Source organism: Acinonyx jubatus, chromosome D1 (assembly GCF_027475565.1).
Source record: "Acinonyx jubatus isolate Ajub_Pintada_27869175 chromosome D1, VMU_Ajub_asm_v1.0, whole genome shotgun sequence".
Lineage (NCBI taxonomy): Eukaryota > Metazoa > Chordata > Mammalia > Carnivora > Felidae > Acinonyx > Acinonyx jubatus.
In genome coordinates this window covers 54,442,910-54,459,434 of record NC_069390.1, presented here as the reverse complement: position 1 = coordinate 54,459,434, position 16,525 = coordinate 54,442,910, and the positions used below count along the sequence as shown (strand labels likewise).

Below are 16,525 nucleotides of genomic sequence, written 5' to 3'. Positions count from 1 at the left end.
GCAGACATTTGGTTTGACTGCAGGTCCCACTTATCAACGAAAGCTTCTCAGGGGACAGCACAGAGAAAGCACCCTGCAGTTTGGTGCTACTACATCTCTGGCAAATGCTTCGTCTGACTCACCTCAAACCAAAGGCAGCCCCAGACTGGCCCACTAACACAGAGACCAAACCCTGCCCCAAACAGGCCAAGAGACCCATTGCAGATGACTGGACTAAAGACAAATGTGGCCTAGCCACAACAGTGCGGTGCATGCAACATACACTGGAGACAGTCCTGAAGCAACAGGTTCTGGTGAACAGGGTACACTGCACTGCAGGGTACTCCAGAACCTCTTCATCATGAAGCCACTACTTGATCTCTTCAAGATCAAGAGATATAGCTGACTTTTCTAACACACAGAAACAGACACAGAGAGTTAGACAAAATGAGGAGACCAAAGAATATGTCTCAAATGAAAGAAAAAGACAAAATCACAGCAAAAGAGCTAAATGCAGTGGAGATAAGTAATATGTCTGATAATTTACAGTAATGGTCATAAAGATACTCACTGGACTTGAGAAAGAGTGGAGATGTCAGTGAGACCCTTAACAAAAAAATAGAAAACATGAAAAAAGAACTATTAGAGATGAAGAACTCAATAACTGACACTAAAATATACTAGATGGAGTAAATAGTAGACTAGAGGAAACAGAAGAATGTATTAGCAACCTGGAGGAGAGAGTGTTGGAAAACAATCAAGCTGAGCAGGAGAGTAGGAAAAAAAAAAAAATGAAGAGACTTAAGAAATTCAGCAACACCTTCAAGTATAATAACATTTTCACTCTAGGGATCCCATAGGGAGAAGAGACAGAAAAGGGGACAGAAAATTTATTTCAGCTATTTAATAATAGCTGAAAATTTCCCATACCTGGGGAAGGAACAGAAATCCAGATGCAGGAGGCACAGACATCCCCCAACAAAACCAAGCAAAGAAGGTCCACAACCAAGACACATAGCAATTAAGATAGCAAAAAGTAGTGATAAAGAGAGAATTTTAAAAGCACCAAGAGAAAATAGTTACATACAAGGGAAACCCATAAGGCTATCAGCTGATTTTTCAGCACACACTTTGTAGGCCAGGAAGGAATGGCATGATATATTCATAGTACTGGAAGAAAGAAAGGAAAAAAAAAACCAAAACCTTGCAAATGAGAATATCTAGCGAGGCTATCATTCAGAATAAAATGAGAGATAAAGACTTTCCTACACAAACAAAAGTTAAAGAAATTCATCACCGCTAAACCAGCCCTACAACAAAAGTTAAAGAGGATTCTTTGAGTAGAAAGGAAAGACCATAAGAAAAAATAAGAAAAGTAGGAAACACAAAAGTAATAAAATTAATACATCTATAAAAATCAGTCAGTGGATTCACAAAACAAAAGGATATACAGTATGACACCATATACCTAAAATGTGGGGGGGAGGAGGAATAAAGAATGGGTTGAAACTTAAGCGACCATCAACTTAACTTAGACTGCTATATGCATAAGATGTTATATATAAACCTAATGGTACCACAAATCAAAAACCAATAATAGATATGCAAAAAATTAAGAGAAAGGAATCCAAGAATATCACTAAAGAAAGCCAACAAGTCATAAGAGAAAAGAACAAGAGAAGAAAGGAACAGAGAGGAAGTACAAAAACAACCATAAAACAAGTAGTAAGTGTTGATGAGAATGTGGAGAAAAAGGAACCCTTGCACACTGTTGGTGGGAAGGCAAACTGGTGTAGCCACTGTGGAAAACAATATGGAAGTTTCTCAAAAAGTTAAAAATAGAATTACTATATGATCCAGTAATTCCACCCCTGAGTATTTACCCAAAGAATACAAAACACTAATTTAAAAAGATATACCCAGGGGTGCCTGGTTGGCTCAGTCAGTTAAGTGTCTGACTCCGGGTTTTGGATCAGGTCATGGTCTCATGATTCATGGGATCAAACCCTGTGTCAGGCTCCGCACTGACAACATGAAGCCTGCTTAGGATTCTCTCTCTCCCTCTCTGCTCCTCTTCTGCTTGTGCATGTTCTCATTCTCTCTCAAAATAAATAAACTTAAAAAAAAATGGTATATGCACCACTATGTTTATTGCAGCATTATTTACAATAGCCACATTGCGGAAGCAGCTCTAGTGTTGATCAAAAGATGAAAAAAGAAGATGTGGTGTACACACACACACACACATATACACAGGAATATTACTCAACCATAAAAAAAGAATGGGACCCTGCCATTTGCAACATGGATGGATCTAGAGAGTATAATGCTAAGTGAAATAAGTCAGTTTTAGAATGATAAATATCGTATGATTTCCTGGATATCCATATGCAAAAACATGAAGTTAGACCCTTACCTCATACTATTTACAAAAACTCAAAAGAGACCAAAGACCTAAAAGTAAGAGCTAAAAGTATAAAACTCTTCAAAAAGCACATAAAGATAAAAGCTTACTTAGTAATCTTGGATTTGGCAATGGATTCTTAGATATAACACTAAAAGCACAAGCAACAAAATAAAAAAATAGGTTTAATGGAGCACCTAGTGGCCAGTCGGTTAAGCATCCGACTTTGGCTCAAGTCATGATCTCATGGTTTGTGAGTTCAAACCCTATACTGGGCTCTATGCTGACAGCTCAGAGCCTGGAGCCTGCATCAGATTCTGTGTCTCCCCCTTTCTCTCTGCCCCTCCCCTGCTTGCACTCTGTCCCTCTCTGTCTCTCTTAAAAATAAACAAAAAAATAGACTTAAGGGTGCAAACTTGGAACAAGCAGTAAAAAAACCACAGAGATCTAATGCAAAGTATAATGCATATGGATAACAATATTGTAATATAATCATCAAACCTGCTAAGAGACTCAACCTTATTTCAACCACTAAAAACAAGGATAATTACATGATGTGATAGAGATGCTAAATGTTGTTATAATAGGAATCATATTACAATAGATAAATGTATCAATTAACATGTTGAACACCTTAAATGTAACCAATATTACATGTCAAATATATTCATTCAAAAAGGAAAAATAAATAAATTGGACATCAAACTTTAAAATGTTTATGCATCAAAGGGCACTATCAAAACAGTAAAAATGCAACCCACAGAATGGGAGAAAATATTTATAAATCACATATCTAATAACGGTCTAGTATACAAACTATATAAAGAACTCTTACAACTCAATAATAAAAAGACAAAAAGGAAAAACAAAAACCAGTTAAAAATAGGCAAAGAGATTTTTCCATGGCAGATATACATGTGGCCAATAAATACATCAAATTATCCTCAACATCATTTGTCATTAGGGAAACACAAATCAAACCACAATGAGATACTACTTCATGCCCACTGGGGTGACTATAATAAAAACGAAAAAAGAAAAGAAAAGAAAAAAGAACAAGTGTTGTGAGAATGTGGAGAAACTGGTTGGCTCAGTCGGTTAAGCACTTGACTCTTGATAACTGCTCAGATCCTGATCTCACAGTTTGTGGGATTCAGCCCTGTATTGGACTCTGTGGAGTCTGCTTGGGATTCTCTCCCCCTCTCTGCTCCTCCCCCACTCAAAATAAATAAATACACTTAAAAAAAAGAAAAGAAAAGAATGTGGAGGAATTGGAACCCAATGCACTGTGGGTTAGAATGCTAAATGGTATAGCTGCTATGGAAAAATGTTTGGCAGTTCTCAAAAAGTTAAATAGTTCTACTCCAGGGTATACCCTGCACTTCTACTCCAGCAATTCTACTGCGGGGGCATACCCAAGAATTGAATACAGGTGTTCAAATAAAAGTTTATAATGAATGCTTGTAGCAACACTATTCACAATAGCCAAAGGGTAGAAAGAACCCAAATGTCTATCAAATGATGAACGGATAAACAAAATGTGGCATGCCCATACAATAGAATATTATTCAGCCATAAAAAGGAATAAAGTACTGATACTAGAACATTGTTGAACCTTGAAACTATTATGCTATATGAAAGGAACCAGACAAAAGGCTACATATTGTATAATTCCATTTGTATGAATATCCAGAATAGGCAAATACATAGAAAACAGATTAGTGGTTGCCAGGGCCTGGTGGGAGGGGGAAATAGGAAGTGATTGCTTAATGGATATGAGGTTTCCTTTTGGGGTAATGCAAATGCTCTAGAATAGCAGCAATGGCTGCCCAACACTGTGGATGTACTAAAAACCACTGAATTATATACTTTAAAATGGTTAGAACAGTGAATTTTGTTATATGAAATTATTCTCAACAAAAATACAATTCTATCCCTCTTCTATATGAAATAGTATCTGAAAACATTTTTATGTCTTGAGCTCTTCTCTTAGGAGTGGAACCAACAATAGCCACTAACAACATTAGCTTTAGAGTTTACAAAACACTTTACCATACAATTTTATATAACTTTCACAACCCGTGAGGTAGCTATCACTCCAACTTATACAGGCTCAGAGAGATAGAAAATCATAGAGCTAAGAAGTGAGAGAGCTAAAATAAATAAAATAAATAAAATAAAATAAAATAAAAAAAAGAAGTGAGAGAGCTGACTACTCAAGTCAGACTGGGATGGCTCCATTTTATTAACTGCCTCCATGGCAGACAGCTCCAACTTCTGATAAGCTTGAAAAAGGACAGGAGATGTCACTGTGTACAACGTTCTTGGGCAATTTTCTTCTTCCAAAGTTAGTATTTTTTTTTTTTTTTTACTATTTTTTTAAGTTTATTTATTTTGAGAGAGAGAGAGAGTGGATGCGAGCTGGGAAGGGACAGAGAGGGAAAGAGATTCCCAAGCAGGCTCTGCACTGTCAGCACACAGCTAAATGTGGCGCTCGAACCCACGAACCATGAGATCATGACCTGAGCTGAAATAAAAAATCAGACCCTTAACCAACGGAGCCACCCAGGAACCCCCAAAGTTAGTATTTTAATTAAAGTGTAAGAATATCCACTGTACACAAGTTAATAAAAGTTCTTTAAAAAACAATCTAGATTACTGTGTAACAGCAGCATAAAGCAGGACATTGCAGATTTCCTTTTCTAATTTTTGAAAAATAAGGGTTTAAGTTTCTCAGTTCAAGATATTTTATTTTTTTTAATTTTTTCAATGTTTTTATTATTTTTATTTTTGAGAGAGACAGAGTGCGAGCAGGGAAGGGGCAGAGAGGGAGGAAGACACAGAATCGGAAGCAGGCTCCAGGCTCTGAGCTGTCAGCACAGAGCCTGATGCAGGGCTTGAACTCACAAACCGCAAGATCATGACCTGAGCCAAAATCAGATGCTTAACTGACTGAGCCACCTAGGCACCCCCAAGATGTTTTATAATGTTAGCATGTCGCTCACCAGTGAAGTTCAGTTTACAAGGTATGGCAGTAATGAGATAACTGTGCATGTTCCTTATACAAATGACTTCGTTAAATTAGTCACATTTCCTTTAAGGATTAACTAATGAATGACATCAGTGGTTTTCTAACACTGGTGAGTCCTATGTTTGTTCCTGAGAAGCAGAGGGTTACCCAACCCTATATCAAGCAGAGCAGCCTCTTAATTGTTTTCCATACTGGGTTGTTCCTTAAGATATTATTTGAAGACAGGATTCCACAGCTTTAAAAGTACTTACTGAAAACCACTATAGTACATACATGTATTCTCACTTCCTTTAGAGGTTTTTAAAAATCTCTGCAGATTAGCCAGCATTACATAATTAAGATTATCTTTAAATACCAGCATAGAAATACCAAGGGGGTTTTCATTCTACACTTAGTTTATGAGTGGTCTTATTTTTCCCGGCTCATTTCAACCATCTTGGTAATCCCCATTTTATAGAGAAGGCACTATAATCATACACTGACAAACAAGTGACTTGTCTCAGGTATCAGGGCAAAGTATGACCAGTGTCCAGACATGGAGCCACACCTAGGTGGCTTAGCCTGCTGGATGGTCTCCAGTTCAAAAAGCCTTGGTGTCATGTGGTCACTTAATGCACTGTGACCTGAAGGTACAGATGTCTCTATTTGTGGTACATGTAACACTTGAGCTGGCTATAGGCCAGTAAGGTTCAGAACCTGTGTCTGTTCAAGGGCAAAGATTAGCCTCTCTTCCTCCTATGCTCTAGGTGACCCCTCAGTTCCCTGGTTGCTTTTTGCTTCAAGCAACCTATAGTACAGCAGAAATTATGAAACAGGAAATAAAAGACCTGGATTCAAATCCTGGCTCTATTAGTATTCCCTTCATGCCTCAATTCTCTGGGCCTCAGTTTGTTCATGGTACTTACCTCATGGGCTATTAGGAGGATTAAATGAGATAGAGCAGTTCATATCATGTGAGCTACAGACCCCTGGGCATGTCTGGCCATAATACCAGAGGTATGAAAAAGCATATAATTGAGCAAAAGAACCACTAGGTATTAAGATTAAAAACCCTGGAGTAAAATTGTTTGGGTTCAAATAATGGTTTTATCACTAGAGCAAGTTACTTAGCCTTTGTCTCAGTTCCTCATTTGTAAATGGAGAAAAAATTACCTTACTGGATTATTATGGGGATTAGCTAAATCTATGCACCTAAAATACTTAGAATGTGGCTGGCATAGTAAGAATTCAATAAATACTAGCTATTGTTACCATTACATATGTGATTGTATATTCTTTACAAAGTATTATCATGTGGGTGTTTGCCAAGTTTTTATGTTAAAAAAGGGTTGCCCATGAAAAGATTACAAACTTCTAAGAAAAAAATCCAGTACACTACACCTGCCATGCCCTAATCCACAGTAGTTAAATCTATGATTTTAATCTTTTCAAACCTATTGAGACTTGTTTTGTGGCCTAACATCTGTCCTATCCTGTAGTACAGTCAATGCGCCCTTGAAAAGAGTATGTATTCTGCTGTTGTTGGTTAGAGTGTGCCCTTTGGGTCTGTTAGGTCTAATTAGTTTTTAATGCTGCTCAAGTCCACTATTAAGTATTGATATTCTATTTGGTTGCTCTTTCCATTACCAAAAGTAAGGTACTGAACTCTTCAACAATTATTGTACAACTGTCCATCTCTCCCTTCAATTCTGTCAATTTTTGCTTCACATATGTTGGGGCTCCTTTGTTAGGTATGTATGTGTTTATAATTATTGTATCTTCTTGTTGGATTGAACCTTTTATCGATATATAATGTCTTCTATGTCTTGTAAATTTTTTTGATTTAAAGTCTGTTGGTCTGATATTTAATAGCCACCCCAGCTCTCTTTTGATTATCATGTGCATGGAATATCTTTCTCCATCCCTTTATGTTTAATATCTGTGTCTTATGAGTCTCTCATGGTTGGTTTTTTTTTTTAATGTTTATTTATTTATTTTTTGAGAAAGAGAAAGAGAGAGGGAGGTAGGGAGGGAGAGGAAGAGAAAACACAAGCGGGGGAGGGGCAGAGAGAGAGGAAGACACAGAATCTGAAGCAGGCTCCAGGTTCTGAGTTGTCAGTGCAGAGCCTGACCCGGGGCTCAAACTCACAAACTGTGAGATCATGACCTGAGCCGAAGTTGGACATTTAACTGACCAAGCCACCCAGGCACCCAGGTTTTGTTTTGTTTTTGTTTTTGTTTTAAGTTTATTTATTTATTTTGAGAGAGAGATAGCATGCACATATAAGCAGGGGAGTGGCAGAGGGAGAGGGAGAGAGAGAGAATCCTAAGCAGGCTCTGCACTGTAAGCACAGAGCCTGATGTAGAGCTCAATCTCACAATGAGATCATGACCTGAGCCAAAATCAAACGTCGGACACATAATTGACTCTTATTATACCACCCAGGCACCCCTCTCATGGGGTTTTTTAAACCAGTCTGCCAATCTCTGCCTTTTAATAGAAGAATTTAAACCATTTAAAGTAATTACCAATAAGGGAGGGTTTCCTTCTGCCATTCAGCTATGCATTTTCTATATGTTTTATATGTTTTGTTCTTCATTTCCTCAATTATTACTTTTTTTTTTTTCATCTAAATCCTACCTGTAGTATTTACTCGGAGGCTTGGTCTTCCCAATAAAGCGATCACCTCTCCCTCTATTTGAATAGTTTCTGATGAACACCTCCTCATGAATCTGTCCCAAAATGTTCACAAGGGAAGACCTACCTTTTCTGGCCATGGAAGTAGCCTTAGGTTCTATCCCTATTTTCACAATCTGGATTACTTGCCTCTTCAACACACATTTGCCATACGCTCTTCACCATTCATATATAAAGTTTATTACTATTGTCCATTCCCCACCTATATGTGGCCTGGGTTAGGCTGGACCCCAGAATACTAAGGGTCTTTTGATGAATGTCATACAAAGAAGTGAGAGGCAAAGTAGCTTACATTGTAGGAGCGGGGGTGCCTCTGTTTCCACTGTACCAGGAGCAGCTGGGCCACCACCAAAGTAGCGATGAGGATGAGGACCATTTCAGCGTGCATGGCTTCATGGCCACGGTGCTTGGCATGCATGCGTGCGTGCTCAACCCTGAAAGCCAAACAGATGAGGTAAGGCAGGTCAGGGATGGTGTGATGGTAAAATAGCAATGCTTTCCAGGGATATCCCACCATCCCATAGCTCAGAACATATTCTTGTGCTTTGCAGCTGCAAGGTACTGTACAAATTAGAGGATAGAAAAATACACATCTTAGAGAACAGGCATTGGGGGATAGAACCAGAGCTCTGTGGGCCCCAAAAACTCAGCTACTGGAGTTAAAGGTGGGTTGTCTGCTGCCCACCTGCAAGAGCAGAAACAGCTGACACCTTTCCTGTAGGAAAGAGGTCCCAGGTGAAGCCTGTAGTCCCTGCCCATTTCAGTCCTATTTCAACCTGTCACTGGAAGGAGAAAGTAACCCAGAGAAAAGTTTATAGCTATAAAGTCTCATAATGCTACTCAGTGATATTATATATATATATATATATATATACATATACATATATATATATATATATATATATATATATATATATATATATATATATATATATATAAAGAAGTAATACTGCAGATGTGTACTAATTCCAGGGTTAAAGTCTTGCTTTATTTGTCCTACCCTCTCTGTCAGGACCAGGGATTCTGAAAGCTAGTTAATGCCTGAAAAATCTGGACTGCTTCAACTTTATACTAATTCAACAGTGACTACACCATCAGTGTCCACGGGTAAATAGCCTCCTCAAGGGCTCAAGAAGAGTACAACCGAAAACTCATATAATCTAAGGCAGGCATTCTCTGGTCCAGAGGACTGGCAACAAGTGATTCCCTTGGCCAATATAGGCAAAGAGCTTCCTCTAAGAATGCAAAAGAGTCAATCCTACCATTCTGGGTCAGAGTGAGCCAACACAGAGAAATAAGGAAGGAGTTAGAAAACTAAATATAAATACAGCCTGTAGTCAGGAGCTTTTATGCAAATTCTCCATTCATGGGGATATTAGGGAGAGAGGGATAGGACAACATAAATGGTATCTTCATAGAGTTCCCAGGAGCAATGAGAGACTATGCAAGAAGAACCCAATGGGATGAATTACATAAGAGATAAATGATAAAGCAAAAAGTTAATTGTACAATCTAGATGGCGGGTATAAAGGTGTTTACTGTGTAATTCTTTCAATTTTTCATAATAAAATGTTAGGGAAGAAACATGGTAGGGGAGTGGGCAGCCAAATGTCAGCAGCCAGCCACAGCACCTAAGGGTTTATCCTAGGTGGGAGAATCTGACAAAAAGAAAATATGGAGTATAAGTCAGAAAAACTTAGGTTCAGACATCCATGTGGCCTTGGCCAAGAAAATTCACATCTCTACATCACAATTTCTTCATTTGTCAAAAGGAGTCCATATCTTTGCTGCTTCCCTCATAGGGTTGTTGTGAGGATAAGCTAAACTAAAAGGGCAAAGGGCATTTTAAAAACCTAAAGACTGTGGGGAGTTATAAAGATAACAAGACATAAATTTCTTATTCGCAGACATAAATTTCTTATTCAGTATATGACTGAATGGATGTACACAACAAAAAATCAAAGAAATATCTAGAAAATACCAGAGAAGATCTAGTTCAGGTTCCCACCCAATGCAAACATTATCTTTATAATATTTGTTTGAATACTTCCACTGGCTGAGAACATCTGTCTCTTAAAGTAGTTAGGGAACTATGTGTCTGGCACATTGTAGGTGTTCACATGTGTTATGAAGAAATAAAATTCCAATGTTTTAAGGGCAGAAGTTCACTATACCACAATTATTAAAGCTGTATTGGGGCGCCTGGGTGGCTCAGTCGGTTAAAGCTTCCGACTTCAGATCAGGTCACGATCTCGCGGTCCGTGAGTTCGAGCCCTGCGTCGGGCTCTGGGCTGATAGCTCAGAGCCTGGAGCCTGTTTCCGATTCTGTGTCGCCCTCTCTCTCTGCCCCTGCCCCATTCATGCTCTGTCTCTCTCTGTCTCAAAAATAAATAAAACATTAAAAAAAAAAAATTAAAAAAAAAAAAAGGCTGTCTCTGATAACGAGACAAAATATCTATCTATAGCTTCAATCCGTTGGACCTAATCTTATACTCTGGAACAACAAAGGATATTTTCACTCTTCTTACCCAGCGCTGCTCTTTCAAAGATTTGTCATGATCTTATTTAAAAACAAAAACAAAAACTATCCTCTTCCTACTATCACTTTTCTGTGCCCTTTTAGGCTAACGGTTCTTTTCAACACTATTCATATAATATAATGTGAAAACCATTAAACCTGGTTGCCTTCTTCTAGACATTATCTAGCTAAAGATCTTCTTAATATACAGTGTTTACAACAAAATCAATGTGGACTCAGTGAAGCAGAGCACGGTGGAACTATCACCACCCTAAAGCAGATAATATATTTTTAGAAACATCTTCCAAATTTTGGAATGTTTTGATAGCTGAGGTACAAAACTAGTACATATTAAGCTTACAGTCACCTAAAATCTTGCTGGGTTTGTCATATAAGTTGATATCTTTGCAATTCTCCATTTTTATAATCTAAATGAAGGGGGGTTTTGCACTATTAATAAAGTCTACATGGTTGATTTCAGCTCATTGGTCAGCTACCTTGTGAAGTTTGTGGGGTAAGCACTCTGAAAGTTCTTTACTGATGAGTAATCATGACAATATTTGTTGACTCACTCTGGTTACAAAACATGTTAGTAGCAGAGTTGAGATCAGAAGACACATCTCTCATTTTTCAGCCAGAGCTCTCTGCCCTGTTCATGGATAATGATATTAATGACGATAATCAACTGGAAAGCAGGTGAACACTTACTGGAAGCTTACCACATGCCAGGCATTGTTCTAAGATTTTCACATATATTAATCCCCACAATTACTCTATGCGGTTATAGGTACTGTCGTAATCTTCATTGTGCAAACTGGTAAAATTAAGGTAGTAAGAAACTAAGTAACTTGCCGAAGATCGCACAGTTAGGAAATGGCAGAACTAGTAGTGTTCAAACCCAAATAAATGGTTTGGTGCAATTACCTATTTACTCCCCAGGACTGAAGGAGCTACTCAGGAGTGACCCAAGTACTGGGAAAGATCCCAAATGACCTGTCTTACTGGTCAAGAGTTACTGCCTCCCCACAGCCAAGTTAGCAAAAGGGAAGATATACAACTCTATTAGTAGGATTAATTTATAGTTTCCAGCCTAAGGGGCCCCCACTGTCACACTTACCTCCATTGTTCCTCTGGGGAGAGGTCCGACATATCAACCTGTAGAAAGACACCACAAGAAAAATCCATTACTGTCTGAGAACTATCCCTGCCCAACATAAGGTGCTCATACATTCATCATTATCTTCAAGGAATTACAAGAAGCTTTCAAGTGTCGTAATCTGTATGGAACCTTCCCCAATACTCTATTTCCCACTGATCTCTCCCTTCTCTAACCACTTACTTTGTCTCATGTCTATGACTGACAGTATATTGTATGTATATGCAAGGCAATGAGGATAGGAGAGTAACTCTAACCCCTAAGATGTTCACAGCCTTGTCAGGAAGTCACACATATATACAGAAAATTTCTTTATTATATGCTGAGGACTAGTTAGAGAAGAATAAAGAAATGGCTTCTGATCCAATCTGGGGTGTTATAGATTGGCAAGACTTCCCAGAGGAGATGTGAAATATCATCCAGATGAAAAAATAAGAGAAATAAATGTTCCAGGCAAAGGGACTAACATAAACATGAAGGAATAAAGTTGCACAGCATACAAATAAATGAGTATGGCTAGAGCAAAAAGTATGAATCAGAATTAGTGGGAGATGAAGCTAAATAAAATATTTTGTCATATAATGCTGTTTGAGTCTAAATGGCTTTATGGCATCAGGCAAAACATTAGACTAGGGTGAACTAAGCTTCAGTCTCTGCTCTGTTATTTACTAGTAGTATGGCCTTCCAACTTCAAAGTTCTGGTTCTATTTGTTAGTCTTGTCCTTTTAGAACAGGGTTTCTCAACCTTGACATTAGGGATATTTGAGACTGGTTCATTTTTTTGGTGGGGTGGGGAGTTCTCTGTACACTGTAGGATGTTTTAGCAGCATCCCTGGCCTCCACCCTCTAGATGCCAATAGCATCTCCACAGAAGCAACAATGTCTACAGACATTGTAAAATGTCCCCTGTGGAAAGAAAACTGCCTCCAGTTGAAAACCACTGCCCAAAAATAAACTCTTTGAGTTCAGGACTCAAGTCTTCTGCTTCCTTGCAGCCACACAAAAGCATACCCAAGTGTCAGTACATAAGTCAAAAACATTACTTTCATACATTCTTTTACTGACCTGAGCTGAAAATGTTTCTTGATGTCGAGAGGAGAGACAATTCTCAAATGTATCAATCAACAAATATTCTTTTAGTACCTATGATGTTCAAGGCCCAATTTCCCACTGTTCCTATGATAATTTCAGAAAAGTACTTTACATGGAATGTTTGATTTAAAATGGGCAGAACTCTCCTACTGAGTCAAATCAGCACATATTTACCAGGCATCCTTTTATGTGTGTGTATTGTGTACTCCCATCACTCTTTAGGGAGGGCTTTCTGATTTCTACATGTCCCAGCTAAGTTAAAATGAAACAACACAACAACAACAACAACAACAACATCTCAAGGCTTCACCCAGCCAATCAGGATAATGAAGTCAACCACCTCCTCTCTTTTCCTAATTCACACAATGCCTCACAGAATATATTCAGGTGTCCTGACTCAGGCTTTCATCTCCCCCAGAAAAAAAGAGGCCCCAGAGTATCCCAGAAGGACAAGTGGATATAAGAAATGGAAATGCCCGGGATGCCTGGGTGGCTCAGTCAGTTAAGTGTCTGACTTTGGCTCAGGTCATGATCTCACGGTTCATGAGTTCGAGTCCCACATCGGGCTCTGTGCTGACAGCGCAGAGCCTGGAGCCTGCTTCGGATTCTGTGTTTCCCTCTCTCTCTGCTCCTGCCCTGCTCACACTCTGTCTCTGTCTCTCAAAAAGTGAATAAACATTTAAAAAAATTAAAAAAAAAAAAAAAGAAAAGAAATGGAAATACTCATTTGGGCAATACCTGAGCAGACAATTAAGGACCATATTTCTAAAGAAACAATCCATATGGTTTCACACTATGTATCAAAACTCTTTTCCTTTTTTCCAACTTGAACCTGCATCTTGCCAAACCAGTCTGTTCATTGTCCCAAAACACATGGGTCTCATTCCTGTCTCTAGCCTTTGCATATCCTTCCTTTTGATTGCCATGTCTCCCTCTCTTTTTTCCCATCCAAGTCCAACTTGTCCTTTGAGGAACCAGCTGCAATTTCACCTTCTCTGGAGAAGCCTTCCCTGATCCTCTAGCTTAGTGAATTTGGCCCTCTGGTTTTCTCAAGCATGGATTTTTCTCCTTCTCACTCAAAGTGTGGTACAAAGGCTAGTGTCAACTTTATCTGGGTGCTTGTTAGAAATGCAGAATCTCAGGCATCACTCCAGACCCACTGAATCAGAATTCTTAAAAAAAAAAAAAAAAAAAAAAAAAAAAGTTTATTATAAGCATGAGTGCATGAGCATGGGGAGAGGCAAAGAGAGTAGAGAGAGAGAGAACCCAAAGCAGGCTCTGTGTTGTCATGCAGAGCCTGACACAGGGCTTGATCCCACAAACCATGAAATCATGACCTGAGCCGAATGAAGAGTTGGATGCTTAACTGACTGAGCCACCCAGGCACCCCCAGAATCCTCCTTTTAATAAGATCTCCAGATGATCTGTATGCACATTAAATTTTAGAAGCACTGTTCCATGCCATTCATTCATAGTCTTATGTTATCTTAGACATGATTGCCAAGTGATCTGCTTCTTAAGGCAGGACCAGCATTAAGGTCGGGGTAAGCAAGGGACCTAGGGCTCAAAATTTAAGGAGGCACTCACTGTCAGGTACTAATCCTCCACTTGCATGACCTTGAAAGTGAGTGTCTCCTGAAAGTTTGCACCCTAAGTGTCTCGTTTGCTTCACTCTATTCCTAGCCTGCTTTTGTGTAACTTGCTCCCATCCCATAAACCTGGAAGATCCCACAGCTCCAAGGAGAATACACAGCTTTGTGTCTTTCAAGGAGAACAGAACAGAGCTGAGCATATATTAAGCACTCAGTGAGTACTAAAGGAATTGAACACAATTCTCTACAATATGATAATAAGTATGCTGACAAACCAGCAACTTACCTGGAGATGCTTAAATGGGAGTATAAACAAACACTTGAAAAGTACTTAATAAGCATCTGGGAAAGAAGTATTCATTTGACACCAGGAAGCACCCAGAAAATCATGTTTAAAAAACTCTATGTCAAAACAAAACAAGACAAGACAAAACCAAGACAACATAACTAGATGTTCAAAGAAGCCAGACAAGTCTATTGAAGGAAAAACTAAGGAAGATCCAAAGAACTAGGCCAGACACAGGGGTGCCTCTCCATGAGACAGTGGTCAAGCATGCTACTGTCCATATAGTCTATACTGTCTCTCCATCTGGAAAATAAAGAATAAGACTTCTGATTTCATTGTGGGGCTGTGAACGTAAGAACATTCCAGATCACCATGCGATTTCATTGCCTTTCCTCCTGGGAGAGTGGAAGTACTTTATAAAGTAACAGGAGAGGCTGGGGAACCAAATGCTGGTGAAGCACAGAACAGTAATGCTTTCAGAGCCTCAGAGAAAACAGCTCAGAAAGGCAAACACTAAGGCTGAGATTGGACTTGGACTTACAAGACCATTTAGCACTTCATGGAGTACTGTGAATCCTAAGAGTAAAGATATGATTTGGCTTTAATATTTGCCTCCTGAACCAAGCGATTATTTACATTACATACAAACTGGTCTTCAAGTGCAAGTGGAAAGACAAGGAAAGCTCTAAACTACAACTATAATTAACCTGTACCATCTGGAAATACAGTTTTATTTGCTCCCTCATTAATGAGTTTATTCATCTGGGTCCAAGAAGACAGTCTTGATTGTGCCCTGTCCAGAGCTCAGGTTAGCTAACTAGGGAGGCTCTCTAGGCATGGTTACTGATTGATGGGCTCACATCCAACTCCCAAGACCCACATACAGAATGTTTTCTTGCCAACCAATCACCCCCCTCCTAGAAGCTCACAAGGCACCTAGTTATGCCAATCTACCTAAGTCCAGATTTGAAAGAATAAACCAAAATGTCAGGCAGAGGGCAAGAGAAAATTTCATAAAAATGGAAAATGCTCAGGTGTAAAAGACTCAGGGACCCACCCATCTAACCCCACAAATAGGCCTCCTGTTCCACTCCCTCAAGTATCAGATTCCCTCTGGTCTCTGAGTCTTTACACAGGCTGGTTACTTTGTCCATTAATGCCCTCTGTTCCACCAAACCAATTCTGCCTTGGTACAAAATTCTGGCCAAATCCTCCTGGCTCCAGGAAGGCTCTTTAGACTGACCCCATTCAATGAAGAAACAAATATCCTCTACTGCCTTGCTAAGCATGGGGCATAGTCCAGCAGCATCAGCACTGTGAGAGGTTATTAAGAAACAGAATCTCAAGACTCCATCCCAGACCTCCTGAATCAGAATCTACACTTAATAAGATAGCCAGATAATTCATACGCCCATTAAAGCATTGCTACTGCTGCTATTGCATCCCAGCACTCACATTCCACAATGTGTCCAAAGACATATACTTCTATGCACCTGATTATTCTAATAACAACTTTTCCGAGATCTAATTCACATACCATAAATTCATCCACAGTCCTTTTCGGTATATTCACAGAGTTGTGCCACCATCACCATTGTGTAAGTTTGAAACATTTTACCACCACAAGAAGAAACCACATACCAGTTAGCAGTCACTCTCCATCCTCCCCCAGCCCAAGAAGACACTCATTTACTTTCTGTCTCTATCTATAGATTGCCTATTCTAGACATTTCATAAAAATGGGATCATACAGTATGTGGTCTTTTGAGATTGGCTTCTTTCACTTAGCA

General features: G+C 39.0%; 1 protein-coding gene across 4 annotated transcripts in view; it reads right to left on the bottom strand.

Annotated features, from left to right (window-relative positions):
* RNF121 (ring finger protein 121) overlaps positions 1 to 16,525 on the bottom strand; it is a 79,534-nt gene that overhangs the window by 38,827 nt on the left and 24,182 nt on the right. For all 4 annotated transcript variants that reach the window (XM_027039724.2, XM_027039723.2, XM_027039722.2 and 1 more), the window contains exons 2-3: positions 11,727 to 11,764; positions 8,384 to 8,525 (exon numbers count right to left, since the gene is read on the bottom strand). In XM_027039724.2, the coding sequence (XP_026895525.1) occupies positions 8,384 to 8,525; positions 11,727 to 11,758 (174 nt within the window). In that variant the 5' untranslated portion in view covers positions 11,759 to 11,764. The remainder of the gene's footprint in view (positions 1 to 8,383; positions 8,526 to 11,726; positions 11,765 to 16,525) is intronic.